General features: G+C 42.1%; 2 protein-coding genes across 4 annotated transcripts in view; one reads left to right on the forward strand and one right to left on the reverse strand.

Moving 5' to 3' along the window:
• ERP44 (endoplasmic reticulum protein 44) overlaps window positions 1-3,380 on the forward strand; it is a 54,807-nt gene extending 51,427 nt beyond the window's left edge. For 2 of the 3 annotated variants that reach the window (XM_082479303.1, XM_082479305.1), the window contains exons 11-12: window positions 822-924; window positions 3,132-3,380. In XM_082479303.1, coding sequence (XP_082335429.1) covers window positions 822-924; window positions 3,132-3,233 — 205 coding nt within the window. In that variant the 3' untranslated portion in view covers window positions 3,234-3,380. The remainder of the gene's footprint in view (window positions 1-821; window positions 925-3,131) is intronic. The other variant, XM_082479304.1, reaches the window with a different exon arrangement.
• A 2,401-nt stretch (window positions 3,381-5,781) lies between these two features.
• Window positions 5,782-12,889, reverse strand: part of STX17 (syntaxin 17) — a 40,453-nt gene continuing 33,345 nt past the window's right edge. The window contains exons 8-9 of the mRNA XM_082479910.1: window positions 9,313-9,399; window positions 5,782-8,586 (exon numbers count right to left, since the gene is read on the reverse strand). Of these exons, the coding sequence (XP_082336036.1) occupies window positions 8,347-8,586; window positions 9,313-9,399 (327 nt within the window). The 3' untranslated portion in view covers window positions 5,782-8,346. The remainder of the gene's footprint in view (window positions 8,587-9,312; window positions 9,400-12,889) is intronic.

Genomic DNA, 12,889 nt, shown 5'->3' on the forward strand with positions numbered 1-12,889 from the left:
TGTAATACTGATTAGTTACAGACGTTGCTGTAGTGATACCCTCTGACTATATTATACTACATTTTAGCCATAGAGTTTTCTGATGATCTGAAATACTGCCAATAGCCCACCTGACCACACTTTGTCCTTGTTTCCTAAATGTGATAATTAGTCTGATGAAAGACTCCTTACAAAAGCTGTCGCCGTTCATACATTCCCTTTTGATTGCATGCATAGTGCTCACGTTATAATTTTTTATCTCATCTTTAATACTTATTAGATCAACTCTTCATTTTAAGCTTTTCAGTCTATTTGACGTTGCACAAAGAAAATTGGATGCTGTAGTTTAGAACGTTTGCTGTGGGTGACAGTAGATGATCTCAGATTAGATTTACATTGATATACTCTCAGTGCTTATCTCTAGTGTATATGCAGTTGCTCAGGCACTAGAGAGCCTTTCAAAGATGTTTTGTCAATACCGCTACCCAACTGTCATTTGTATCTGTAAACTGTGCATTTGGAACCTGCTGTTCCCTCTTACATTATGGTTAGTGGGGAGCTGAAGTGAGTATACAATGAAGTTATCGGCTAGTACAACTCTGCGGGAGTTATTGAAGAGATGAAATACTTGCTGTGTTCTCAAGAGACAGTGGAAAGAAAAAGAAGCTGGTAGGATACCTTAACAAACCATTTGGCTTCCTGTCTTCTATTAATCACCTAAAAGTGGACATAGTGTGCTAGATAAACAGAAGTTGGCTACTCTAAACAGTGCACTTTAAATCTTCTGTGTTTGGACTTAACTTGTAATAAACACGTGGGTGTTTCTGTCGGATTTGTTCCAGAGTTCCAGGTAAACTGAAGCAATTTGTACTAGACTTGCATTCTGGAAAGCTGCATAGAGAGTTTCATCATGGCCCTGATCCAACTGATGTAGCACCTGGTCAGGTAAGGTTACAACAAATACATTTAATTTGGCCATTTAATAAAGACCTTTTTTTACTCCTTGTCAGAGCTGTACTTTCTAATATGTGTCTACCTTTAACTTCAATCTCTTGAAGGAGAAATCTGTTTACAGAAGCATAACATTGCCCCTTCTGCTTGGCTCTTCTTTAACTTTCTTTGGGTAAAGGCAGGGAGAGCATTAGGGAGAAGTGTGGTACCTGTTTGCCTTGAATAAAGAAAGACAATATGAATATATATATTTTCTCCACTGTAACAGAAGATCGAGGGCTAGATGACTGACTGTTGTGACTTCATGTAGCTGCTCTTATGTTCTCACGTGATTTCAGTGCAAAAACTGATGATACACCATAGATGCACTTTTTCCCACATGACACACTATGAGAGGATGCTTCTAAGCAATCAATTGATTGAATGTTTTATATGTTTACTCATAGTCACCAATCCAAGCAGGAGGCAGATTATTAGAGTATCAGCAAAAGACTGATAAGCATTAGTAGGGCTTATTACTTTTATTAATTGAGTTAACAAGCAGCATTAATAGTGGTCACGGGCTGCATTTGTCAGTTTGGATTCCTCACTGTTCTGCGCAAAGGTTGTCATGCTGAATAATTACATGCCTGGAAGTCACTCCTAGGATCTCTTCAGGAATATAACTACTAGATCCTTCTCCAGACAAAACTCAGGAGCACCTCAGTGTTTAGTTTAATCCAAGAGGCAGAAGAGAGAAGACATTACCAGCCCGATTCCCTCTGCTCAGCCTAGTCTTCTGTGTTTTGATGGTCTTTGTATCTTCTTGATACGCTGCTCAGCTCATGAGCTCGGCGTCATGCTGAAAAGTGCAAATGTAACAAACAGCCTGTCAGGCACCCTTATCATTACCTCAGGCACTCTCTAAAGAAATAACTGCTTTTAAACACTTCTATTAAGTTGTATGTTGCATTGTCTAGGGCTATGAGAGCCACGTTGGTCCCAGAGGAGACCCGGTGCCCTTCTGTTGGGGTGCCTTGGGCCATCCCAGAACCTACGGGTGAGGGCCAGAAACGATTTATGGCTACAGCCTCATTTTCCTGGTAATCTGTGGGATGTGGTAAGGGTAGCACTGCGCTAAGCCACGTGAGTGCAGCCTCCTGTTGCTCTGCTCAAAGTTAAAAGATTTAAAGGTGTGAAAGCCCTGGAGGGCTTGCTGTGGGCCAGGAGAATGACTGCTTTTGAATGTTGTCATGACTGGCTGTGAAAAACACGCGGGCTGAATTGTCTCAGCAGTAATTCATTTAACTGGTAACTCCCTGTGTTTCTCAGGAATTCAATGAGAAAACAGAATTCAGGTCAACAGGAGATGCAGAAAATAGGGCTGGAGACTGAGGCGTAGGCCAAGGCAGTCGGTCAGCTCAGAGCTAGACAGGCACGTTGTGAGGAAGAGACGCTCTGAGGCAATTGAAGTCCGGAGGAGGCTTAGCCAGGGAGGGAGGAATCCTGCCGAGTCCCTGGATCCCGCTGCCTGTCTGAGCACAGGCTCGTTGCCTAGAGCTGCAGGCTTGCTCTGGTCTCCATTCTGCCTTGAAAAATGCACACAAAACCTGGGATGTGTACTTCCTCATCTCCACATGGCATCCTGCCATCTTGTGGAAGATGGGTATGCCCGTGCGATGGAAATCCAGGCCTTAACTGAACTGGGGGATGCTGTCTTAGGTCATGTATGTCCCTTGAATTTCATGTTTCGGGTCGTGGTTGTTTTTTTTTTTTGGTTTCCATAGATAATGAATTCTAAAATATTTTAGCAGCCATGTCACTTTTGCCCTGGTGTATCTCAGAAACAGACACACAAACCAGAATACCTTCGAGGCAAGTGGTAGGCAGACTCAAACAAATCTACAATGGGGTGCATTTGAAATACTTTTAAGTCACTTGTACAGAAACTTGTGGGATGGCCATTACCTTTGAGATGTGCCAACAAAATGAATATCCTTAACTGATGGTGCTTAATTAATTAATGTATATGTGCGTGTGTATTCTACCTATTTGGGACTTAAAATGTGCCTTCAAAAAAAACAAACCCAAAAAACCTCAATTTGTGAGAATGCTGGACATTCGTGCGCTCCCATAATTAATGTTAGAAGTTCATTTAATGGAGCTGATTGATTATTAAAATGAGTCTAACAAGCAATTTTACTGTTTGTTCTGTTTTTCAGCCAATTCAGGATTTAGCAAGCAGCCCACCAGAGAGCTCATTCCAGAAACTGGCACCCAGTGAACATAGGTACACCTTATTGAGGGAAAAAGATGAACTTTAAAAACTTGAAATAATCTCGCAAGCCTTTCAGACAGCAGCATTGACTTCTGTGTGGTGGAAATAGTAAACCTATATTTTCATAATTCTATGTGTATTTTTATTTTGAATAAACTGAAAAATAATTTTTTTCTCCCCAGGCTTGTAAATACATTTGTTTGGTGGGTCATTCTGTACAGCATCTTTCAAACAGTACGTTCCTAATGCTATAGTAAACTATCAGAGACCCATCCAGACTCTTGATCTAATTCTGTTCTGTAAAACTTTTATAATCCAAATGAAGGTATCCTTGCCAGAGACATGCTGTTAACTTGCACTATCCCATTAAATAGGACTTCTGGGTTGTTTTCTGTGTAACCTTGGTAGTATGTGCTTTTTCTTCTTCTTCCTCATGTGAACAGCTATCCTGGTACTCTATTTCTTTGTCACATTTTTCTCCAACTTACGAGGGTCTTCTATTCTGGATACTTGGGAGGGGAATAAATTAAAGTTTTACAGAATCTCGTGTGGTGCTTTACTGGGTGTAAGTGTCTAAGCGATTAAACAATTCTGACTATTAAAATACCAAGCAAGGAAAGGAAAAGTTTTAATGATAATGGCTGTACTTCGAATGAAAGGGCTGTATTGACCTGCTCTGATTTCCTGGAATTAGTAAGTTTGTTATATTAGCCACATGGTTGTGATAAAAGAGCATGAGTGTTGGAAACCCTTCACAGTAGGAGAGGACTAGGGCTGGACTGCCATCTTAGTTTTGTCAGTCTTAAATTAATCTCTGCATGTATGTGTTATGATTAGGTTTTGGTTTGGGTTTTTTCTTTGGGTCCTTGCCTTCCTGGCAGACATTTACTTTCCATTTTCTGTTACTGTTTTTGTCTGACTTGTGCCTTATTTATTGTATATTCTTTGAATTCTCCTCTGATGAAAGGATTACTACTTTCCTTGGGGGCTCTTCTGTTGTGCATACCACCAGAATACAGGCTTTTCTCAATGAGTCTTCAAGCTGTTTGACATGAACATACAGAAACTGTAAGATGGAAAAATATATCTGTTAATTTGGGGTGCATTGCTGGAGATGAATTAGTACTGGATTTGTACAGTACGCTTACCACAAAGAATCTAGGTCCAGGTTTAGTGACCTTAGAAGCAAGCTTGTTCTTTGGACAGGTGGCCCACTTGGGTTCATGTTTACTCAGCGAGTGCCCCAAATTCTGCAGTTCACAGCTCAGGATTCCTTTTGTCTCTGAGCTAGATGCTGTTATTGGCAGATGACAGACATGGTCTGTTGCAGCTGTGGCAAAAGTTGATCCCAAGAGGGGCTGCTGTATCAAGGCCCTGCAGCAACAGGCACGTAAGCTTTCCAGGGAGTGATTCTGAGGAGGGAGTTGCTGGTACCAATCAACACTAAGCCACAGCTGAGCAGATGCAGAATTGGTAGCTAAAAAGTATTACAAGATTTTTGTTTACAAGCATACTTTTTTTTTTTTTTTTGTCGGTTTTGTGACTCTGCATTTTGGAGTGTGCATTAAGTGCTTGAAAGCCAAGTCTTCTCCTGCCCCATTCTCCATCTCCTGCCAAATCAAGCATTCCTGGCAGCTGAGTCATACCACGTTCCATTTGGAATCTGAAGATGTGAGCAGGGTATGGTTTTAAGGCTGCCACTTGTTATCTGTAGGTGGTGCTACAGAACTTCTGGAGTTGTTCAGGCACCTGAAACTTTAGTCAATTCCTGCACGGTACCTACAAGGAGTCATCCTGGTCCTTTGGGGTTCCTATTTTTCCTTAGGATTCTTATTTATAAATGCTGTTTGGTAGAAGATGTCTAAACTTGTCTTTCTGGAAAGATGCTACCTCATCATGCACCCCACAGTCCTGTACCATTCCTTAATCCAAATTTGCTTTTCTGAGTGAGGACTTGTTCCCAGAGCTTTGGCATCCCAGCAATAGGTAGACAATTAGCTATGCTAGTTGTACAACAGTTACGCACTCATTTCATTGTGTATTCACTAGAGGTTAAACAACTAAAGTCTAGACATGCCTAACATGATGTTGAGCATTGCTTGAACTTTGGAAGTATCTGATGATACAGAGAATTTGCCTAGAGAGAGCAAATGCTGGACAAAATGCAAGAAGTGTTTCAAATTGAGCCCTTCAACTCTACATCAATGGTTTTAACCCTTCAATGCTTAGCTAACCGCTCCCTTTAACATTCCTCGAGGCTTTCATGGGAGGTTGTCAGACAATATTAGTGTTATCCCCATATGGAACAAAACCATTCCAAACTCTCTTTTTAATTGAACCTAAGGAGTCCACTTCTGAGCTAGCATATGTGTATGAGTTACTAGATGCATGCAACATTTTAGGAACGTGTATTAATTTCACTGAATGTAAATGTTTCAATAACTGAAGCATGTGTTTGGTCACTCAATTCAAGATTCTTAAATCTTGGTGATGCAGTTATTTTAATAACATAAAATTTGTGAGGGATTAATCTTTTAGATGCTGAAAGGAAATAAAACCCTGATGTTCTTAATAAATGCTCCAACCAGTCTCATAGGCAAAAACTTTTATTTGGTCTGAAAGAATTATGTATATCTTACATGCCTAGCAATTGAAATGCCAGTTTGGTTACTCAGATGCCCATGTTTCTTCACATATGTAAATAACCCATCTATTTTTAAAAAATCGTAGCTTAAATAATAGTCTTCCAAGTCTAGTGTGTACACAACGTTTTGAAATTGCTTCCTTAAAGATGCAAGGAGGAAGAATAGTTTTTGTGCTAGACATTTCATAAAATGAACACATACCAAGCTGAATTTGCATAAGCTGTGGCAGGAATTCAGTTTTATGAATTAAGATTGTCCTGGCATTAGTCCAGCTTGGGGGAAGAAGGTGGAGTCCTTGATGTCTCTGATGTGGCTGCTGTCATTTAAATGCACAAGGTTTTGAAGCATACAGTAGGAAAAGAGAGATGGATTTTTAAAATCATACAAAGAATCAACCAAAGTTTCTGATTAAGAACACTTTTTTCTTAGTTTCTTCATTTAAATGTAGAAATTGCATGTCAAAAGAATGAACAGCCTTAGTATGAAGTTGTTACAAGCTCATTTAGTGTGTTTACATCCAAAGTAGATGCATTTAAAGAAAAGTGCTTTTTGCCTGACAGGAGCAAATGAGCTGAATTACTTGGGTCATGTTTTCCACTCCAGCTGATTTTACAGATGTAGGCACTGTGGCTTTAACGCATGCAGTTTTGACAATGTTCGCGATTACTTGTGAAAACTATTCTTGCACACATTGCTTCCCTGAGCCTCAGACCTACTTAAAATAGACACAATGCTGTGACTGATAGCAATTTCAATCATCTCTTAAAAGTAGTAAGGAAGAACTGTTCAGAAAAAGATATTTGTGCTGTAACTAACAGTTGCTTACAGTGTCTCTAGGCACAAAAACCTATCATCTGTCATTAGTAGACAGTTATTTCCAATGATGATATCAAAGTACTGGTTAAGAAAAGGGAGCTCTTTCTATAGTATGCTTCCTTATACAGTATTCCTTGCTAGGGAGCCTGAACACTGACTGCAGCATTCCCCTAATAAAACTGGAGTCAAGCAGAGCTCAGGATGAATTGAACAATTTAAAAACATTAAAAAGCAGCTTCCCAACCTCAGTTTCTGTTCCCCCAAACAGCAGCAGCAATAGTGTGGGAACTGTCCTGGAAGGATGGAGGTAGGACCATATGCTGAGCAGTAGATTATGTGACAATAGTATGATTACGTGACAATAAAAACCCATTAACACTCCCATATTTAACAGTGGAAGTTTCAGAAGCAAAAGGCTTCTTAAGTAGCAAAATAAGGATGGTAAGAGTAACAGGTATCTCCTATAAAAAGCTAGCAAAAGCACTAACAGCCTCTCACCGCATACAGGCTCCATAGCATGTCCCAAAATCTTGAAAAGGCCAAGAAGCTGCTCTACAGTGTGAGCGGAAGCAGAGGTTTCAGAACTGAACGGTGTGCAGGAGGTGTGCAGCTGACCCAAACAAGAATGGTTTACTTATTGTAAATGGTATCAGGTTGGCGTTTGCAAAATAATCCCGTCATCTGGGGATGTCAGCTGACACTGGCACCATTTAAAGGGCCTTGCTGCTTCACCATCCTTCGACCTGGTGCCTAATGCCATCCTTGAGAGATAACAAAGACCACCTTCCAGGGAAGCTATTTAACTCTCCCACCAGAACGCTGTTGGTGACAGGAGATGAGAATCCAGCAGTAAGCGCTGCTTAAGTAAGCTGAGGCTTCAGGCTCAGAATGCCACATCTTGTCACTTCATCCTGTAGGGTGTTCTCAGGACAAGCCAAGGAGTTTAACAGCCATGGAAAATTATTATTCTCCAGTAGCGGTCCTGCAGGGTTGCTCCTTGGACTGTTTAATTCTTAACTATGCTTTGAACAAGATAAGGAGTTTACAAATTAAAAAAAAAAAAACAACACCTGAAAAAGGGCAAAAGCTGCTTATGATGTTCATCTAATTTGGCTGATGGAGGCAGATGTGTAATATACCATAAGGATTTTTTCCACATTGCTTACCCAACATTTTCACCTTTTCCTATGGCAGCTAACGCTTCCCTGTGCGTTACTGAATAGGCATAGCCAGTCATATCCTGGGTGTGTACACAGGATGAGTTTGGGAATCCAGATAAGTGAAAGCATAAAGTACTATGACGATGAAAGATAGCTGGAGCTTAATTCCTTTTCTTTAAAAGCTCCAGCTTCTGGGTGCTGTTCATGGGAAAGCACTAGGGTTTTCCAAGTATCTCCCTTTGTATTGTCTGCAAGACACTGTGCAAATTTGGCATGAAGCACCGGTCACCCATCATTACAGCTATGCATATAGCTCACCTAAGAATTTTGTAATTAAAAGTTATCCATATAATATTCAAAGGACTGATGTCACCACATCTGAAATGAGAAATTCTGACATTACCGTTTTACCCCTCCCAAGTAACAGTACTCTTGTCAAAATTCACACAACTCAGCCTTGTATTTAAAGCATAAGGCTGCGAGTCTGTCATTAGCGCGGCTACTACACTTTTGTTCCTAGTCAAAATAAATCCATACTTCAGCTGGATTTTTTGGCACTTTGGCGAGAAAGCTCTGGACAGCTGGAAGAGATCTGCTCAATGATTTTTTGTTTTCTTCTTTGTATCAATTTTCCACCTGTGAAACCCAAAATCCCACCACCAAGTGCAGCTGCAATTCCTGCCACTTTGAAGCCTGCAAGGAGACCAATGGGACCCCCCACCACTCCACCAATGACTGCACCTGCCACAGGCAGAGCTGCCAGCTTGTATTTTGCAGCCTGTAAAAGGAAAAAAAAAAAAAGTTAGAATACTTGCCTGTGGTGATGTGCATTTTCCCCTCATTGCTCTTGGCAATGACGTGAATGCTCAGTGAGAAATAAACTTTACAAATTAGTATTTAAAAAAAGATGATCTACTCTCCCACATGTACGACAGAACCTACTAAAAATAATTCAAAATTGGGCTCACTCGTGTATGCAGTTGTGAACCAGGTCCTTTTACATGCTTGTAAAAGCCTGATTATGTGCACTACTTAGTACCTGGTCCCCATGATTAAATCAAATGAGAAACTGAGAAAATGCTCAGACTTTTCAGTAACATGCCCAAATCTAGGTTTGTGGCTTATTACCAACTGTCACAGACATCTACATAGAAAGGGACTGAAATTGCACGTTATCCTCAACCTGTTGTTTTACGCTTATTTTTTTCTTGTGAGCCAATCGTCGAATGCTCTTGTCTTTGCAGGTAAACCAACGTAACATCAGAATAGCACAAAAAAAGAAAAAAAAAAACACCCAACCTGTATTTCCTAGTAGCCTGGATGAGATAGAAAATTACAAGAGAGATTGATTTTTTTTTTCCCCCTGCTACCTGTGGGTCATTTCTTCCTTATTTCCTTAATTGCTGGCTCCCTCAGCATTAAAGATGGCAGATCAATTGGGTTAATACAGAGGATTGCTGGGAGGCAGAGTACCATTGATTCACCAGCAGGAGCAGATCCCTACCTTCCCCAAGTTTTTGGTTCCCTCTTCAACATTCACAGCAGCACTGTTGACATGGTCTTCAATCCTGTCAATCTTCTCCTGCTGAGACTAGATGCAAAGGAATTATGAGTGAGGTAACCTGCTGGGAAGCAGCAGTGAGCCAATACACACCATTTTAATGCCTGTAATCAGGGCCCCACAGCCGCTTTCATCTGCTACACACTGCAGCCGTGCAGCCTTAATGGTGGTTCATTAATAGCATCTGATAAACTGTGCTGAAACTGCAAACTTACTTTAAAAAAAAATCTTAACTGTTAAGTAATAATACAGTGTGGGTATTATACAATGTGTTGCTGCAGTTAGTTAGAGAAAACAACCCAAAACATAAGATTTCTAAATCTTTTCTGTGAATAGATGAACTTGCCTTCCAAAGGGAAAAATAATCCAAACTAGCCTTTTTGTTTCCTGCTGAGTTTCACATTCAAAAAAATTCTGTAAGGAGCATTTATAAGATCAGTCCCAACTCCAACACACAAAGCTACACCAAGAAATCTAAATAAAGTGTTTAATCATGATATTATAAAACACTGACTTAACTTTACAAATAGAGTAGTGACAGTACTGAAAATAATCTTGATGTTGCTCTGTATTTTACTGTTTGATTTTACAAAAACTATCTTTCTATCCTTTCTATCCTTTCTCCAAATGCAGTCAGATTCCCCTGCAGTCTCAGAGAACACTGGAGCAGAAGATAAAGGGGTTCGTGGGTTTGTTTGTTCTTATTTTAATCTCAGCAGTACTCAGGCTGTTTTATGTCACAAAATAATGAGATGGCTAATGTTCAGCTTAAAATAAAAGGCATTCTGAACTGTTTTCCCTCTTTCTAATTCAGCAACTGCTGAATCCACCAGCTCTGTTATCCTCGTCTACTATCCAATCCAAACACTTTAGATGCTTGCTATTAGACTTAATGATGGTTATGTATAAAATCCAGAAAGTCCTGGGAACAGGAGCTCCCCTTTTGAGCTAAAGCTGCTAACATTTAGGCTACTAAATAAAAAAAATTTGCAGTCCCTCCAGCCTAAGGAATCTCAGTCTTTTTTTTTTTTGTATACGTGAAGCAGCGCATACGCAGCAGCAAGAATAAAAGCTATTTTATCTATCCCAACTAACCCAACAGCAAGGAGATTAGAGAACTCTCTTCAGAGATGAAAGTTGTGGGTTTAAATTCCCTGTGACACAGGAAGAACTAAACATTGGGAACTGAGCATGCATGCTGAAGATGCACAACATTTTGGCAGCTACATTTGTGAGAGCAGAGAAAGGGGCATGATAAAGGTGAGGGGAACTTCAAATTTTTCTAGTATTCCTGATTAAGTGAGAAAAGGTACCTGAGAAACACCCGCCCTGTGCAGTGAAGGCTATCGTCACCACTGCAATTAGAAATTGTAAAGATTAATGGGACCTGGGTAGAAGTCTGTGGTCAACACAGTAGAGCTTCTGCTATGGTTCAGCTTGTGGCCGAGGGCACCGGGTAGAACATCAGTAGTTGCTCTGCTGACGAGAACTTAGGAGCAATTACCAGCACTAGGGCTGAAACAGAAGACTACTGCCTCAAAAAATTACCTTGGCAGAGCCTCCTGAATCAACACACAGCCACAAAGATACTTTTAGCAATGAGTCACTGATGTAGGGAAGGAAGAGCTGTTAGTTTTCTAACCAGACGGGGCAGCTGAGTAGTTAAACTAAGGCGTTTTAACATTCCTCTTCTGTTGGCACTTGAAAATCAAAAGAAAACCTTTCACCTTACTGCTAGGCAATTTGATGTAAACATAGAATCATAGGGTTGGAAGGGACCTCTGGAGATCATCTAGTCCAACCCCTCTGCCAGAGCAGGGACACCTTAGAGCAGGTTGCACAGGAACGCGTCCAGGCGGGTTTTGAATGTCTCCAGAGATGGAGACTCCACCACCTCCCTGGGCAGCCTGTTCCAGTGCTCTACCACCCTCAAGGTAAAGAAGTTCCTCCTCATGTTTAGGTGGAACATCCTATACTCAAGTTTGTGCCCGTTACCTCTTGTCCTGTCACTGGGCACCACCAAAAGAGCCTGGCCCCATCCTCCTGGCACCCACCCTTTAAGTATTTATAAGCATTGATCAGGTCCCCCCTCAACCGTCTTTTTTCCAGACTAAAGAGACCTAATTCCCTCAGTCTTTCTTCATAAGAGAGGTGTTCCAGTTCCCTAATCATCTTGGTAACCCTATGCTGCACCCTCTCCAGCAGTTCCCTGTCCTTCTTGAGCTGGGGAGCCCAGAACTGGACACAGTACTCCAGGTGCGGCCTCACCAAGGCAGAGTAGAGGGGGAGGATGACCTCCCTTGACCTGCTGGCCACACTCTTCTTGATGCACCCCAGGATGCCATTGGCCTTCTTGGCCACCAGGGCACATTGCTGGCTCATGGTCATCCTGTTGTCCACCAGGACTCCCAGGTCTCTTTCTACAGAGCTGCTCTCCAGCAGGTCATCCCCCAACCTGTACTGCTGCATGGGGTTATTCCTCCCCAGGTGCAGCACCCTACACTTGCCCTCATTGAATTTCATAAGATTCCTCTCCTCCCAACTCTCCAGCTTGTCCAGGTCTCTCTGTATGGCGGCACAGCCTTCTGGTGTGTCAGCCACCCCTCCCGGCTTTGTATCATCAGCAAACTTGCTGAGGGTGCACTCTATCCCCTCATCCAAGTCGTTGATGAATATATTGAACAGGACTGGACCCAGTACTGACCCCTGGGGAACACCACTCATCACTGACCTCCAACTAGACTCTGTGCCCCTGACCACAACCCTCTGAGCTCTGTCTTGCAACCAGTTTTCTATCCACCTTACTGTCCATTCATCTAACCCACTCTTTTTAAGCTTCCCTATGAGGATGCTGTGGGAGACCGTGTCAAACGCCTTGCTGAAGTCAAGGTAGACCACATCTACCGCTCTTACCTCATCTATCCATCCAGTCACACCATCATAGAAGGCTATCAGATTAGTCAGGCATGATTTCCCCTTGGTGAATCCATGCTGAGTACTTCTGATAGCCTTCTCTTCCTCCACGTGCCTTGAGATGATGCCCAGAACAAGCTGTTCCATCATCTTTCCAGGGACGGAGGTGAGGCTGACCAGCCTGTAGTTCCCCGGGTCCTCCTTCTTGCCCTTTTTGAAGACCGGAGTGACACTGGCTTTCCTCCAGTCCTCAGGCACCTCGCCTGTTCTCCAGGACCTTTCAAAGATGGTGGAGAGTGGCCCAGCAATGACCTCTGCCAGCTCCCTCAGCACTCTCAGGTGCATCCCATCAGGGCCCATGGACTTGTGAATATCTAATTGACCTAACTGGTCCCTCACTTGATCCTCCTCAACCCAGGGGAAGTCTTCCTCTTTCCCCGTTACTTTCTCCAAGGCCTGGGACTCCTGAGGGCTTGGCCGGGTAGTAAAGACCGACGCAAAGAAGGCATTCAATAACTCTGCCTTCTCCACATCCTCCGTCACCATGGCTCCTGTCTCATTCAACAGTGGGCCCACAGCTTCTCTGGTAATCACATGATACGCATCA

Source organism: Vanellus vanellus (genome assembly GCF_965231255.1).
Source record: "Vanellus vanellus genome assembly, chromosome: 2".
Taxonomy (NCBI): Eukaryota; Metazoa; Chordata; class Aves; order Charadriiformes; family Charadriidae; genus Vanellus; species Vanellus vanellus.